Source organism: Falco punctatus (assembly GCF_963210335.1).
Source record: "Falco punctatus genome assembly, chromosome: 7".
NCBI classification, from domain to species: Eukaryota; Metazoa; Chordata; class Aves; order Falconiformes; family Falconidae; genus Falco; species Falco punctatus.
The window spans coordinates 55,172,998-55,190,844 of NC_137587.1; the positions used below are offsets into that span (position 1 = coordinate 55,172,998).

Here is a 17,847-nt window from a genome sequence, read left to right on the forward strand (position 1 = left end):
TACCACAGGAAAGATCAGACTTTTGAACTGGTAATTGAAATGCTTTGTAGGATCTTGTAGATTTGACAAGTGGCAGCATGCAGCTTGTACTAAAGCTACTTTTTCTTCTGGCCCATATACAGAGGGTCTAGAAAAGTACTGATGGGTTTAGTATTAGTTCTGCTATCAGCTGCTTTGGCACGTGTACAGGAATGCTGTTATTTTAGCACTAGCAGAATTGTTATGTGTGATACCGGTTTAGCTTTAGGAAAAAAAGTTGTGATATTCATATTTTCCTTAAAGCCAAACAGTCTCTCTTCAGGTTTGTTTTTTTTCCACATATGAGTTTTTTTACTTTAAACAGAAATCGGGCACCTTGTCTCATCATAACTTAAATATGTGAAAACCGTATGCTGTTTTGCTGTGTGGCACAGTCTTGGTTGCCTTTTGTAACTCATCTGCTTGAGCAATTGAATGCCTTGAACTCTGTTCATGAAAAGTAAATATTCTTAAATTGTTTTTTATTGTGCCACAGGAAGGAAGAAAAAATACCTGAGGCAGTAGGCCATTTTAAGCAACCATATTAGGACATTGGCATTGATAGAAAAATTCAGGTTAAACTCTGTGAAACTGATAGAACATTAATAAAAACACTGCATGTTCAAGGAAGTACCTCAAGTTCCAGGTGTTTTAGATTGCTAAACCCAAGATGTTTAATACTTAAAGTTCTTTCAATTGCAGCTGTTTTCTTTTCATGTATGTCTTGTTGAAATGCATGAGGGTTTAGTAAATCTGTTCTCATGAAGTAAGAACTGTGAAGGAATAGAGAATAAAACTGTAATGATACACAGAACATAAAATGGCATAGCTAGTATGGTCATAATCAGTAACGTTTAGTCTTGTGTCTAAAACTATTTAGAAAATGATGGTAAGTACATGTATATGGTGTCCCTAAAGTAACTCTTAACTCCTAGTTTCATAGCTTCTATTAATTTAAGCCTTTTAAAACTCAACTGCTAATAATGCTGACAAAAAAAAGGATGTATAACAGCATGCATATCTCTTCCTTTCCCCTTCCCAGTGACCCATATGTGAAAGTGACAGTGTATGATCCGGTGAACGGAGTCCTTACCAGTGTTCAGACTAAAACTATTAAAAAGGTTAGCCATCTTATCGTTATGGGTGTGGTGGTTTTGTTTGTTTTGGGCTTTTTATCAGACTCTAGAGAAAAAGTTAATACTGCAGGAAGTGGGAGAATTAATATGTCTCCTTTTTGAATGGACACAGGGAAAGGAGTGTTCCATGACCTGCTCTGTTCATGGTGTTATTTTGATGTTTTCTCTTCAATAGTTTTAATGAAAGGTAGAGAAAGACTAAGGGGTATAAGGTGAGTACTGATTCAAAACTACATCACTTGTGGAAATACAGGATTGTTCTGATAGAATCATACTTACCTGGCAGGGGAGACACCATGATCAGGCAAGTGGTTTTCCTGGAAACTACCTGGAAGGGGGGGTGTAGGCAGGGGGGGGTCAATCTCTTCTCCCAGATAACCAGTGACAGGACAAGAAGAAACGGCCTCAAGTTGTGCCAGGGGAGGTTTAGATTGGAGATTAGGAAAAATCTCTTCACTAAGAGGGTGGTCAGGCATTGGGACAGGCTGCCCAGTGGTGGTGGTGGAATCATCCATCATCCCTGGAGGTGTTTAAAAGGCACATAGATGCAGTGCTTAGGGACGTGGTTTAGTGGTCGACTTGACAGTCCTGGCTGATGGTTGGACTTGAAGATAGGTCTTTTGCAACTTAAGTGATTTTATGATTTTCTGAGATCTTTAATGACAGAAGAAACTTTCTTGCTGTACAACTACTATCTTTTTTATGTTTGAAACACAAACACAGTTTGGTGTGTTCCGTTGTCAAATTGCACAGTTCACATGAATTACAATACTACTCATTTATCAAGAATACCTGCAGGAAGTTCATAATTTCAGGATCAACTTATGTTTGCATATAAGCATGTGGATAGTTGACTGAGAAGGCAGTGATGATTGCTGAAAACAAACCATAAATTAACTGATTTGAACTGCATAATGAGTCTTCTGCATCCATACCATTAGCCAGAATCTGAGAGTACATAAATTGTCTTACATAAATTGTCTCTATTCTGCACTGTGTTAAACAGTAGAAAACTCCTATGACTTCTACCAGTGATAGCAAGATTATTTGTACTGTAAGTGGATTGTTACATGGGATAAACCAGAGGTAAAACATAAAAAAAATACACCGATATAGAATTGTCACTATAATAAATTCTGTCTTCCTTTTCTTCCCCCCATAGTCCTTAAACCCAAAGTGGAATGAAGAACTCTTATTTAGAGTAAGTGGGGTTTTTTTACAGCTTTATTACCTATGTTGAATATTATGTTTACACATTAGGGAAATGTTTCCTCATTACTTCAGCTTAAAATCAGAAACATGTCTATAATTAATGTTCAAAAAAGCTCACAAACTGCTTTTCTTAGAAATACATTTGTTAACATTTCTATTTGTGTCAGAGTTAAATTTTCAGTCTTGATGTTAATCATCTTTGTTCCATGAATGTTTAAAAACATGAACATGGATTTTAAAACAGTTTAGGATAGCACCAGTCTTTGCTCGTTGGTCTTGATAGAAACATGTTGTATAGTGAAGTGGCACCAAAGTGTAGATTTGCTGTATAACTTGGGTCTTACGTATTTCTTTCCTCCTGTATAAACATAAGAGGTTTTGCTGAAAACAAATGTTGGAATTCAGCATAAATTTTAATTATCAACATTTTTTTTTCCCTAGGTTAATCCTCAGAAACACAGACTCCTTTTTGAAGTATTTGATGAAAACCGTTTGGTAGGTCCTTTTGTGTTAATATAACGGTGTATTGAAGACTTGAATGAAAGTAAGTTCATCTGTGTTCAACATGGATTAAAAAAATACCCAAACAAAATAATCTTAACTTCTCTAACGAAACATAAAGCTAAAGGCAGACCCGATTTGTTTACTTATCTGACACGACCACACTTTGTGATGCTCTGAAACAGTTATATTATTATTCTTGATTTCTAATGTGTGTTATAAAAGTGTTGTTCTTTTATAGCACTTTTCAAATGATATGTCCAAATTCTTTGGTGATACTGAAAGCTCTGATTGTGGGGAAAAATAAACATTCAAAGCAGTGTTGTGAAATGTAGGTTTCTCTGTACACAGTTGAGGAGTAGCATGAAAGAAAACGTGCATTTTCTTTGGAAATCTTAACAAGCGGACAGTGGATTGTGATTTTGTAAATAGGCATCACTGTGAAGGGCAGGTTGAAAGTAAGATAGGGCTAGCTTGTGCCTTTATATTCTTACTGAAATTCAGACTTATCCTCTGATGCTCTGGTTTTACGTGTGAAGATGTCCAATTACCTGTCTTTGTGACAGTATGTTTTATTGTAAATGAGTAAGGCTAGTAGCAGTACAATCATGTTGCTTGTATCCTAGGGCCACTTCACAGATACTTATCACTGGAATTTTTCTTCTGCAATAGTTTGAAACTAATAGGAGGGGTTTAGTGCTCTTTGGTTTGTGCTCCAAATGCTGTTTCATTCTGATAGCTGTTATAATGGATGTCTTTGTGCTTGGATAGTGTGTTGGCTATGAAAAACTTACTATTTCTTCCTAATGCTTTCTGCATATATTTGGTAATACGTTGTATGTTTTATGGAGGTGCTGCTCTGCTGAAGTTGGGAAGTGTGAAATGTATGTAAATCTAAGTACAAACTGTCTAGAATAATTAGTCTGAAGAAAGAAGCAGCTTGTTTCATGGTTATAGGCATTTACAGACCTCCCAAACAATTTACTACTTGACAGGTGATACTACCTGTCCCAAGTATTTCAAATATGGTGTCTCTTTTATTTTATGAAAGCAGTTTTAAAGGGAATCACCAGCAGTTGTGGCTTAGTGACAGATTAAATATGATCTTTCAGGATGCTCAGCTGTACATCTTAACTTGATGATACAGGCTACAGTGTATTCATGAGGTCAGAGTACTTTGTCCGTGAGCCATTGGAACATTACTGCCACCCCCTGGAAGCCAGAAGGCATGAATAGAAAGTCGGATTCCTGATTCTTTGTGGGAGAAAGCCAATGCTTTCTTTGTGGTTTCCAAGATAATTCCTTAGAATTCTGTCTCTAATCTGGAGTAGATAATTTGTTTGACCTGTTGGCTTATGGGAGAGGAGCCGTTAGAACATTTTATTGGCATCAACTTGGAAATGGTGCTTTGTTTCCTATGTATGATTATATTTAGAGATCAAAGCATTATGACCTCATCAGTCACTGTATAGTTCTACAATAACTCCAATATTTTTATATTTTCCATCTCCTTATTCAGTGAATGGAAAAAGCTGTCTCCCTGTTTCACTAGCTTGCTCTCAGAAACAGTAAGTTTCTATCACAGATGTCTTGAGCTGTTTTAAATAAGTCAAACTTTTGCTTTAGCATTGACAAGCTCCTCCCCCCTTCTATTAATTCATCTTCATGTGTCAGAAATCATAGATGCATTGCACTCTTACTAGGATACACAGCTATGATCAAAAGGTGTTTCATCTTCCGTTATTTTAGGGGGCTTCAGTGTTAGTCAGCCTTTGTTTCTTCTACCTATTGGATGACTGTTTTAACTGCAGATGTGAGCAAGAAGGGAAAACTGAAATTCTTACATTTGTCGAGACCTCTACCCAACAGATAATTGCTGCTTTATAAAAATGTATCCCAGTTGCTTTTATTTCCGGTAACTTTTAGGGATAAAATGAAGTCTGAACTCTCTGCTGTTTGTTTTTAAGAAATGTTGCTTTCTTGAGAACTAGGCTCAAAACTTCAATGCTAGACTTAAATTCAAAGTCCTGCTGCATCGCTTGTATCACCAACAATAGGAGTTCTAAAATCTTTCTGTAGTACCTTCAAATTTCAAGAATGCCTGTCTTGGATTTGGTAAGGGAACACTAAATGTAGTTTTGTTTTGCTAACTTGTTGCAAACGATTAGTAGAATAAAGGGCTTGAGCAGTTCGTGGAGTCCGTGGTTACATTAGAAAAATCTGTCAACAAGGACAGTGAGTTCACTTACGAGATGGACCAGTGAAGGGGCTAGATGACTTTTTGTTATGTCTCCCTGTGTTACAATAACTTGATGCAATTGTGTATATACATCAGATGAAGTGCCAAAATCCATTATTGATAACTGAAGTCGTCAATTATGTTAAGATTTGAATGGAGCTGTTGGTACTTTTCAAAAATCATGATTTTAATTTTTGTCAGGTCTTAATTCAGCAAGATAAAATTTTGCATTTTAAAAGCCATTTTATGTTGGCTAAGGAAGCTGTAGTTGGCTGACTATACCTATACTGTTATAGCTAAGGAAAAAGTGACGTGTTGAGAAATTTCATTTAAATCTTAAGCCTGAGTTACCAAATTATGTCAGTTTATCATGTTCTTAAAGGGTTCTGTAGTAAAATTGGAAAAACATTTTGGATCATCCCTTTGGGGAGAAACTGTTACTGCTTTCAGTAAAAAAAAGTATTTAATACACTGGTTACAATTTGTTGTGTATCACACTAAGTTGTTACAAACCATGCTACTAATTTGTTGTTGGGGAGAAAAGGACCTTTAAGAAATGCATTTTTCACTCTTCGCTCACATATCCTAGGGTGGGTTTTTTCTTGGTGTGTTTTTTTTGGGTTTTTTGGGGTTTTTTTTTTTAATATGTTGGAGTTCAAATGTATCTTTTTGAAACTGTGACCAAAAGAATCTTTTATGGTATTTTTCCTTTCGTCTTCTCCCCCTATCCAGGCCCCATCCAATATAAGATTAGAGGAAGTCCAGTTGGTAAAGCATAATGAAATAAATGAACTATTGTATTTGTTGGCTTTCTATGAATAAGCTAGTATTCATTTATTGCTGCGTTCTAATAATGGAATTCAGGTAACGGAGGTTAAGTAAGCCCTGGAGTATAATTAGAAAACAAATTTGTTGCTTGCAAACAGGGCACTGTGAATTTGATTCTTGGCCCTTTTTTGGGAAGGAGGTATAAATGTTAATTTTACTGCCTTCTAGCTTAAAATACAGTAAAGGTTAAATAAATATGGAGCAAAAAAACACCCCAGTACTATGACCTATAAAGGTATAAATGGCCTAGTGTTCTCTGCTGTTTGCACTTCTTTAGCAGCACTAAGTAACTTCATGTTAGTATGGTAACGTTTAGTACTGCATTATACGTGGCTTCTGTATTCAAAATACATTCATAGGCAAATGCTTTGTTTGTTTTTTTTAAATAAAACAAAACAACAAACCACAACAACAACAAAAAAGAACACTTAACAGTTAAGCAAGATTCGAGATTGTCTTTTTTCAAAAGTCCCACTAGGTGCCAGCAAAGGACCTTTTTCAGAGGACATGAGCCAGTGAAACCTGTAGTAATTCTCAATCCCATTACTCTTAAAAGAGTTAATGGTATATTAACTTCTTGACATGCTGATAATTTTATTTAAAAAATAGTCTTTAGCTTTGAATGTATGAGACAGTTTGTATGTAATTTTACAGCATACTTCTGTCATTGTGCTTGGTAATCGTATTTAACTCTGCATGCTTAGCTTAGTGTTCTGAAGTTTGTGTAGCTGGTCATATAATACATTTGCATGCAGAATTGAACTCTAATGAATGTCTGGTTATTGCGGGCTTCCAGCAAATAAGGTGAGATAGTTCAGCTTGTAAGTATAGTTTGCTTCTTTCTACCTTTAACAGAAGTAATTTGGCAATGTTAAAATATAAAATAGAAGGTTAATGTGGTAGGCTGAAAATAAATGCCAAATTATAAATCAGAATAACTTTTTTTGTTCCAATTCAGTTGCACCTTGCTGAAAATTATGACTCGGTGGGAGAGGTTTCTACTATGTGCAGATCTTTAAGACAGTGTGATAGCTTAACAGCATGTTGATTGCAAGATAATGGCATATTTCTTTCAAGTTTTATTTAAATAGTGCAGAAAGACTTCTTTTTTTTTTTTTTTTTGAAGGGGAGGAGGCTTATTTTACTGGTTTATGCATAATTCAGACCTCAGCAGTTTGCTAGCATGGTTACTATTTGGAAATTCAATCCTAGGCTTGATACTCAATTATATGGGACTTCATTCCTACCAACTTCCTGTAATTCTAAACCTATGGGTAAAAATATTAGTAGTCATACGCTGCTGAGGAAAGTACGGACACATTGACTCAGCTAGTGCAGCTGCAGCAGGAGTTGCTGTTTTAAACTTGGAAGTACTGGAAGTTTATTATTGTGTTCATTTATGCAAATTACAGAAGGTGTGCTTGAAACAAGGTCAGTAGTGTTTGTCAGTGTGTTGCAGCTGAGGTCGTTGGAATGTAAGTGCTTTGTAAATGAATGCTTTCTGACTGCAAGCAATCAAAGACGGTCCAGAAACTGCAATTCAACGAATGGCTGACTTATTTCAAGAGGTACAGTTTGGTTTTATTTAACACTAGTATCTTGTAGAAATTAGGACAAAGACTGCAACTTTTACGGGCTTTTACTGTTGTGATGTACTAGCTTTAGGTTCTGTGCAGCTGCCTGTAGCCTTTCTGCTGAAGGATCTTTGTGGTTTTCATTTGCTAACATGCGTGGAAATGAGAACAAATGGCACGACGGTTAAGATTGCATTTTGCTACCCAAAGAAGCAACACAGATCCATTATCCGAAGCCTCTGAAGATGTTTTGGAGAGTTACAATTGTATGTACTTCAAAAAATCGCAGAATTCTCCACCTAATGTTACAGAAATGAAGCTAACTCCTAGACAAGTTGCTTATGCACCTGTAATGCAACAAGTAATTAATCAAGAAGAAAATGCAGCTATTTCTTCATTTCAAATAAAAAAGAGCACCTCACTGCACATTTCCCTGCAGTCTAGAAAGCATAGTGGATGTTTTCAGTCTGGTGATGCTGTATCTGCTGGTGAAGACACTTCATTCATTGGTATTGATAACGAAGGAAACTGTGGTGCCAGAATTGTGGTTGATCATCGATCTAATGATAGCCTTCTGAGCAATACTGCTTCGTGCAATGGCAGTCTCGTCAGTATTGCAGCCAGTGACAGTGGATCGTTCAGCAGTGCTGGCAGTGACTATGGATCATGTGCAAGTACCACAAGTGATGGAGGTTCTTATAGTAACAGTGTCATCAGTGACAGTGGTAGTGGCACTCTTTCGACCAGTGATGGTACTTTCTGTAATAGTGTTGTGTATGGCGATTCTTTGTATAGAAGCACTGCAGACAAATGTAATCCCTATAGGAACAACTCGTCTCGGGAAGCTCTGTGTAGAAGTAATACTACTTTTGACCAGGACGATTTGTCGGTGAGGAAGAAAACAAAAATTCCACTGCGACGTTGTTCATCACTGGTTATTTTCCCTAGGAGTCCTTCCAGTACTCCTCCAGCTTCTCCAGTAAGCTCAGGTCAGCTACCACATAGAGGTGCCTACCAAACATCCCATAAACTAATTATTTCTCCTAGTGAGCTGGCACAAAAAGAAGATCACGCTATTTCCAAGGGATGCCTTTCAACAGCAGTCAATGGACTTCGATTATCTAAAACAGTTTGCTCTTCTGGCGAAGTCAGAGACATTCGACCGCTTCACTCGAATACATCGTTACAAGACAAAAGTCAAATGTCAAATAGTTCCGAGCAGGCAACCTGTGAAGAAGCAGCTGATGGCTTCTCATGTATTTCAGTTCATCTCACTCAAAAAGCATTTGCATCAAGCAGTGAAATGGTTAATGGCAGTTGCAGTCCGGAGTTAAATCTGAACTCCAGTGCAAAATACCCTTATTTAAAACTGGCACGTAGCACATCTGTGTGTTTACCCTCAAAAATAGATTCAGAATATCAGGTTAATATAAACGAACTAGCAAGACCGAATGCACAGCTGAGCAAAACCCACAATGTTTTGCAAAGAAGCGTTTCGTTGGAAGGATCACATCAAAAAGTTTCTTGCTGTTTATCCAGCCTTAAATACAAGTGTCATAGTGCAAGGACGTCTCAGTTGCACATACAGTTCAAACCTGGGAATGAAGGAAAAACAACTGGTGTTAAGAAAAGATACGGAACCTCTAAGAGGGAAATGTCTAGCACTTCTTTGTGGAGGCCCCATAAGGTGAGTGTTCTGGTTTACAGAAAAATTTGACAGTGTTTTACAGCTGAAATTTAACGGGGAAAATAATAAAATTTACAATCAAGACTTAAACACAGTGATTTCAGAATTTCCAAATGGTGTCAAACTGTCACTGTTAGGAAGTTTAATTTTTATATTATCTGCAGTATTTGGTTTTTAGATTTGTTTTTTAGGATATGGTACATACAGTAGCGTAGGTGAGTATGTCTTGAAGTGAAATACCTGTATTTAATGTATTATAAATAAATCCCATGTCTAGATAACCAGACAAGAAAATCCCTTTGAGTTCATGTGAATAAGAAATTCTTGTTTATATTTCAGATGAAGTTGTGTAGTTTTAAATATATAACTGTTTCTTAGTAAATCACTATTGATTACTAAAATTGGTAAAAATGAGTGGATTACTTTACAGACTTTTAGGTGTATTTCATATAGGCTTTATTTTACAGAACAGTTTGCTGTATGTAGAAATAAAGATAAGTAATATTTGAGCAGAGAAACTGTAAATACCATTTGTTTCTGTATACACCCTGAACCACAGGAATTTTCAGTTTCCTCTCCTTTTTTTTTTCTTTTTTTTTTTCTTTTTCCTTCCAACCGCTACTTCAGCCTGAGCAGTACACTGTAACTTAATACTTCTCCCAACAACATTGCTGTTCAAATTATAGTACTTGGTTCTAGAAGGCTTATATTAAATATTTTTTTTTGGTAATAAAGCTAACGTCCAACTAAACTGCAGAAATGTGTTTGCTTTTACTAACTCCTCAGGCAGTTTATGTTGTTAGTAAGGCATAAGCCACATGAAATACGGATTTTAAGACTTGTTTCAATAACATTATGAAGACATAAATGATCTGAATATTATATCTTAGTTTTAATTGTCAATGCTGATAAAAGTGAAACAATCACTGTTTACCAAGCATAAATTGACACTGCTATCATTGAACTAACATGCTTGATTAAGCAAAAGGCTTTATGCCAAAGATCTACAGTTATGACAGTCCCTTTCAAAACTAGTAATATTGTTTGATAAACTTGGAGGTATTAGCCTGTAATTCACAATCTGTTGTTGCTCTTAGAGTAGTGCCTGATGATTCTACACTTTTTGGCTTCTTTGAAGTTTTCTATTGCTTTTTGGTTAAAAAGAGTTTGAAGAAAAGTGCACTTTCCTTCCTTGTATAACTGTGATCTGTGTTTAAGCTTCATCATAAAACTCACAGTGGATCACAGGTAGTCACTATGCATATTGTTTGGTGATTGCTCATCCCAAAATCAAACTGTGAAGTCAATGATAAATTCCACAATAAGCACAAACAGATTATGACATATTTTAAGTAGTCTGGATCTAGTTATTTTTTAAAAGTATACTGCAAAAAGGAAAACATGTTGAGTCATGCACTTCAAGTACATTTCTCATCAACTTGCACTGCTAGTTGCTGTCTTTAATGGCAGTTGGTATGTAAGATACATTTTAATACTGAGTGAATTTTTAAAAATTCAATTTAGGTAGAATTCAAGTTCAGGATTAGATTGGTAGCAAACATTTCCAGAAAACCTCATAGGCCACTGGACTGACAATGATTTGTTTCAGTTCCTGGAAGTGGTGTTTACAGTGGATTGACATAAAATCTAAGGAAACTTGATTTCTTAAAGCACTTGATGGCATGCTTCAGTGGTAGTTGAGCATTTGTACTGTGGCAGCATGTTTTAAGCTTCCTGAATACTTAAGATTTCTTCTTCTGACGAGAAGATGAGAGACACAAGTATAAAAAACAGAAGTCTGAATCCCAAATTGGTGTAGTTATCTTTGTACATTTCATGTATTTGCAAAAGTTTAGATTTGTGCCATGACTACATACAAATCAAAAAGATCTCTGACATCAGAAAACTGGACACTAAAGATTTTATAGCAGTATACTTGTTTCAGATTCCTTTATGCAACAACAGGCACCAGGAGCCTTTCAGTTGTGAAATGGCCTTTTCAGTCTTTATGTAAAACCAGTTTTTATAGAATATCCTATAAAATGTTATCAAAAAATTTCCCCCCCGAACCAAGCAAAAACCAAAGCTGACTCTATAGCAGTTGAGCAATTCACTGGAAAAAAAAAAGGATCTATTGTATTTGTCACAGACTATAATAGCAAATACAATAGTATTTATCCAATGGCAATCATTTAATTATATAGTCCAGTTAATTATCGTGGTGTATTGTGACTCATTTAAAAATAAACAACTCCCAAAATATTTCGCTTGACTCCAGTTAGTCTGGCCTAGTATATTGATATGCTGAGTCTGGGTTCAAATTTAACAAGTTGATACTGGAGTAGCATTTAGTAATGTCAGCTATCTGTACAGAGCAGTCATGAAATCAAATCGGTGCTTTGGTCAGAGACTCGAGAGTCTGAAGCAGCAAAAGGTCTATGCATTCTTTTCTTACGTGCCTAGCTACTAGCCTTCAGCCACCTCATATCAGATGTCCTGCTTTCTATAATCAACAGCTTGTTAAAGGCTGACTTAAAAAAAAAATTATTTTTTTTTGGCAAAACACCATTTCTCTGACAACTGGCCTTGGATTATTTTTAATTGACTTGAAAATTGTGGAATGGTGATGGCCCACATACCACAGCTGATCTTTACTGGAAATATATTGAATAGATTCTGCAGTAGTTAGTGGAATTTAATTTATGCAAAGCAGGAGGAAGAGGTAGTCCATGGTTGCAGCATTGGAGGTTGTCCTTGACTTTGTATTTCTGTTTTTAATGTTTTTCAGTGCATCTCTCTCTGGCTTAGGGCAGAAATAAATCTGCAGCTAAAGCATTTTGACATCATAGCTGTGAATTGGGAGGGTAGGCGTGAGTAAGGGAGCAGTTTACATGTCATCTTATGTATGTAAACTTTGAGGAAGGCAGAAGCAGTGACTAAAGTTCCACTTCTTGTAGATGATAAACTTTAAAAAAAATCTATGTTAATCTCTTCCACAAGTATAATACTATGCTGACATCCCTGCTGACGTTAGCCATTCCTTCCCCCTGAGTATCACTGCTGGTTAGATAATGTGAATATTATAAATGTACTAGCAAATCTATCTCAGCAACTGCATACCTTGAGAAGAATCCCTTACACAATTAAGGGAATCATTGTGTTACTGTCCTTTTGTTTACAAGTAATTCTATTCAAGTTTTGTCTCTAGTGAATGAAATACATGTTTTGAAGCCAAAAAATTTCAGGAGTGTTGTAAAAATCACCAGAATGTTTTTCTACTGTCAGGTTCTTGTGAAGAAAACCTTTAGTTGGAACTCTCAGGCTTTTTTTGACCAGGTCCTGGAACCCTTTTGTATCTGTAAAAGGAGATGCTATTTGAATCTTTCAGTACTACATTTAAATTTTGGACAAACAGTAATTTGAGTGGGCTGTGTGTGAGGATGTCTTCACTAAGTTACCTCCTAGCTGATCTGAACTTGCTGAGGGGACCAGAGCCTGTGCCTGGAGGTTTTTGATTCCCTTGATAAATGCTGCACCACAAGTTAGCACTGAATAGTCTGAGGTTGTCTTCTCTTGCGTCCCTTTCAGATGTAGAACTTCAGTCTTAGCAAAACTCCTTTGCAGAAGGTAATGGTCCAACCAGGGAGAAGTGCCAAGAGAAGGGGAAGAAAACCGTGGCTTATCTCCAGCCATCTGCATCTTTTATATTGAGCAAAGGTGCTGCATATGGGTATTGGTATCCCAATTCTGTGCAAGGAAGTGAGTGGAAAAGGTGCAGGTGAAGCAAAACATCAGAGGCAATGCAAGGCAAAGCACAAACTGACATCTCTTTATGCTATTGTGCTGTGATAACCTCATCACCTAATAATTTTCATATTGTTCAGTATTGCATATCTTGATCATGTTACAGGACTGTTTATGGCTCATTGCTGTGTCATGATATATGAGTTCAGTCAAGGAGAATTAGGGTTGAAAGAAAGGTGGTGTGTTTCTGAGGAATATGGTGACAATTACGTTACTTGCATCATGTAATCCTATTTATGTTGTGTCTCAGGCAGATTTTAAAGCTGAAGTATATATAAAAGCATTAAATGGAAGACAGTGGAAACTCTGTTAATCACAGTTTATAATTAGTTGTAGGGGATCTCCTTTCATGTATGTAAAAATGACCTGAAGTGCTTTGATTTGTACTGATTTCTTCTATCTTCCATCTTGCTTAAATGCAGAGTTTTGTTACAGCTGCTTCTTTACCTTTCTTCATGTTTTGAGCTTTTGATTAGTTATCTTCTTTGGGGGCAAAAAAGATTACACACAAAGGATGCCATAAACCTTACAGTCAAGACTAGCTCAAGAACAGTTGCTACATGGAAGCATTAGCAAAAGAAGCAGTCAGTATTATTTAGTATCATCTCCATCCCTAAAATTTTTCTATGTTAGTTTTAGCAAGTTATATTTTGCAACAATGAACCATGTGTAACTTTCAGGATATGATCATGCTGTAAGGAACAGTGTCGGAGCTGTAGCAGAACACTTGAAGAACCCTGTATATTGAAGCTCTAGCACTTTGTAGCCACTAGCAGACACTACACATACATAGTAAAGAATTTATTTGATTGTGCTCTCTACAAATTATGCTTAACCTTATTCTGTTTATAGTCTGAAGCTGAACTGAGTTTGGGTAGGTTTCTCTTGCCAATAAAAGGGGAAACTAAAACTTCAAAACCATGCAGAGTGGAGCTCCTGAAACAGCTTATATAAATATTAAATTATCCAGCCTTCAGGTTGATTCATGTCCTTTTAATCTACCATGAAAGAGTGGGAAGCAGTGATGGTGTGGCTTCTTTAGTATAGCCACAAGCTATAGTTATTCTGTCTCTTAAGGCTTAGAATACATTTAAGGATGTTTTAAAGTAAAACTGTCACCAAGGCAAGATAAAGACTTTCTTCACTTTACTCCTGACCAGCCAAATAACTTAGTCTTTCAGTTATGAGACTGTGGCCGTTGCTGTAATTTCTGTTTTGAATGGTGTATCGTTTTTGCTTTCTGTGAGAAATTGGATCAAAACTTTGGGTTAAACAAAAACATTTCTCAAAAATGTCATGGTGATGTAGAAATCATAGTTTTTGTAAGCATTATAGCATAAGACAGAATGCCTTAACAAAACCAATAGTACTGCAGGTATTCTCCCAAGAATTGCCAAGAAGGTCAGCTACAAAATTGTTGAAATACATTCAAATACTATTTGCAATAGTTAGTATTAGATACCCATTACTGAAGGAATTTGGTAAGTAGCATGTCGATTTTTAAAATGACCAGAAGGGTAGTTACAGGCTACCACAACAGGCTGGTCTGAAAGAAAACGTACATGGAATAGAATTAGGAGACATATGATGTTTTGTGTTTACAAGAAGGGAGACCGAGCACTACTTTCATAAAAGGAAGTTGTGTCTTAAAAATCAAATTAAGAAATTACATGCAGAGATGACTGAGCTGGTTAATGCAGGACACTGAGCTTTTAAAAATATTTGACAAGAACCCTTAGCAGAAGTTCTGAATAATACTCTCCAGACATAGGTGCAGAAGAGAAAAGCTTCCTCGTTGGTGACAGCTAATTAAAAGATAGAAAACAAAAGTGAGAATTAGATTGTTACCTCTGAAGCAGTAGAAGATCTCATGGTAGTGAGTGACTAGACAGTAGAATGGACAATTTTGAAAATCACTGTTGATAAATGCCAAGTACTGCACACAGGAAAAACAGCTAACGATGCGTACACGATAATGGTCTCCTATACTGGTCAGGGAATAGTTTATGTCATGGTGAGTGACTCGCTGAAAATGTCAGCTGAAATCTTGTTGACAGTTGAAAGGCAAATAGAAGGTTAGGATTTATTGGGAATGGAGTAAACTAACAAAATTAAAAACGCCATTATGGAGTTGTACAAATCCACATATGTGCATGGCATGCATATTTCTGGTCATCCTTTTTCAGGAAGTGTGTATAACAGAACTAGAAAAATACCAAGAAGGGTCACAAGATTGGGATGAGTTTTATGTGAGGAGACACCAAGCAGATCAAGGGCTTTTCAGCTTTGGGGGGAAAAAAAAAAAAAAGTGGTATAAAGGCAGTTTTATAAAACTATAGTTCAGGGGAGGTGAATTTAAATAGAGAATCCATTCTTACAAAACAAGTATGTTCTCATATGTGTTGCTGAGCTCACTGTTGTAAGATGTTGTGCATACCAGAAGTAGAAATGGATTTCAGGAAGAGGTTAGATAACTTGAAGAAAGGTCCATCAAAGGATGTTACATTCTCAGTATGTATTTTAACGTAAGGAACAAGAAGTCCCATGACCACTCATTCTTTAGAAACTGGGAATATATCAGAGGAAGTACTATTCTTAACTGCTGCTTTTATTATTTGTTTAAGCATCTGCTCCTGGCCATTACTAGGGAAAGGATACAAGGTTATACAGAACATTAATCTGACTACTAGGCTCTTTGGTGCCTGCTCAGGCCTTGCAGCCACCTAGGATCAAATGGTAGAAATGCTCTTTCCAGTTCTCCCCTCACCTTGGGCTAAGTGTGCTCTTCTGTGTTCCAACATGTGTTTCCTTGTCTTCCAGAAGTGGATGAATTTCACAGATTGAGTAAGCAAGCAAAACAGACTGGCCTTTTCAGGCAAGTCATTTGCTTACGACTGACTTTCACCCTTGTCTGAAGGGGACTGCCCTGCATTTCTGTTAAGTGTCTCTGTTTCAAGTGAACTTTCTTCCTTACTCCCTGTGACGAACATAACATACTGATTGGGAATGCAGCCAGCAAAATGTTTGTAGCTCACTTCACTGTTAGTTTACAGATCTATAATCATCTCTGTTTCAAGAGAGTACATCACTTTTTCGCCATCGTGGCAGTTTATGGTAAACTGAAGAGTCTACAGATAGATACAGTTATTTTTTGAGACCTCAGGCTGCTTTCAGCTGTATCAACTGTAACATAAGCAAACAGCATTTGAGAAGGACATCAGCAAGTTCCTGGCTGAAGTTACATACTAACTTGAATTGGACTCATTGAAGTTAGGGTGCATTAAAATGCAAATGGTACGCTCCAGCTACTCAGTAAGCAGAATGTGGGAAGAAACATAGAATTGGATTCTTTTAGATGTAGATGATTTCTCTGGCAGCCTACAATTTTCCTAGCATGAGGGAGAAGGCCCTGTTCAGTAATGCAAAAGCACAAGGGCTTTTTGAAGAGAAAGGCTTCCAGAATTTATTAACATTACTTTTTTTATATAGTAGAGTTTCTACCTTAGCCAGTTGTGGTGGTAATCATTGCTTCTAGTAAGTTCAATTTGGGACAAACATTTAGCTTATAAAGAATAAATGCAAAGTAGTTAAAGTCTGGCAAATTATAGGCTGATAAAACCCATGTCTAATGTGGGAAGTGTAATGTAACTTTAGTAAGAAATGTTGAGTTTATTGGAAATCAAGTGTAATAGCACTTTTGTTGTAAAAGTAATCATGGGTGGATTATTTGTGTTGTGGTTGCTTTGTGTCATGGAGGTTGAGGCATTCAATTCACGTGACATATAGGATTTATAACTTCAGTGTAGCACAGCTTAAGACAAAACAGTAAGTTCTGCCGTATCCAGGTTGTCTGCCTACATGTAGGACTGGCAGCAGGTAGTTATGGGCTTGGAGCTGGGAGAGGTCTTGTAGGTAGGGTGTGGGGCTCTGATTCAGATCAGTGGTGGCTTAGGGCTAATGTGGAGTGCAGAAGAGCATGGAAGAGTGGCTGGCAGCACCACTAGCTGTGTGCTGGTGCAAAGGCCCAGGGAATTCCTGAGCTAGTGTTGATGTTGATCTTGGATCAACAGTAGCTGAGAACAGTAGACTTAAGAATGCTTTTGAAAACTGCTGGACTAACTTGGGAGTAGGCTGAGGCCATTCAGCCTGCATCCAGACCTGCTGTAGGTCTGCTGTCACAGAAACTTTTTAGAAGGGTTCTGTTATTTCTACAGCCTGGGTAACTGTTCAAGATTGCCTTTAGGGCTGGAAAAAGGCAGCTTACAGGCTCAACCTTATTTTATGCATCTGTACTGGACCTAATGAACTTCCCAGGAGTGAGACCATGATGCAGAGGTGCTCCAGTTGGTTGTCTGCCTTTTGGAGGCAAATTGGTTGCTTCTAAATTCTGTTTCTTCTTGCTCTGAATAACAAAAAGTTGACTGTGTATTGTGTCCTTCTGCTGAGTGTATTGATTAGCCAGTGTGGTTAACATCTGTCATATCTGGTTTATCTGTTGCTCATTTCAGCAAGCAAATTGCACATGCAGTTTAATGTTTGATAGGGTTTTGAATTTTTTGAGTGTATTAAGCTTTATAGTATTAATTGGTGAAGGTAAAAGTACAGCTGGAATTGTTACTGTGAGAGTTTGTTTTTCAAACTTCCATTTAAGTCTTAAGATTTGGCACCAGAGCCACACATAGATGCAGAAGTTTTATAGTTTTATACTATCATGAAGTTAACTGACTTGATATCAGGAATGGTTTGTTGAAATAGTACCTAATGAAATACTTGGTACTGTTTTCTGATTTATTTTTTATTTACTCTGTGTGTGTGTGTGTGTGTGTTGGCTGGTTTAACACAGGAGGC

At 36.8% G+C, this 17,847-nt stretch overlaps 1 protein-coding gene across 3 annotated transcripts in view; it reads left to right on the plus strand.

Moving 5' to 3' along the window:
- NEDD4 (NEDD4 E3 ubiquitin protein ligase) overlaps positions 1 to 17,847 on the plus strand; it is a 61,805-nt gene that overhangs the window by 13,442 nt on the left and 30,516 nt on the right. For 2 of the 3 annotated variants that reach the window (XM_080396570.1, XM_080396571.1), the window contains exon 1: positions 7,381 to 9,195. In XM_080396570.1, the coding sequence (XP_080252696.1) occupies positions 7,681 to 9,195 (1,515 nt within the window). In that variant the 5' untranslated portion in view covers positions 7,381 to 7,680. Of the gene's footprint in view, positions 1 to 1,060; positions 1,140 to 2,316; positions 2,356 to 2,807; positions 2,862 to 7,380; positions 9,196 to 17,847 lie in introns of those variants that run through there. The other variant, XM_080396572.1, reaches the window with a different exon arrangement.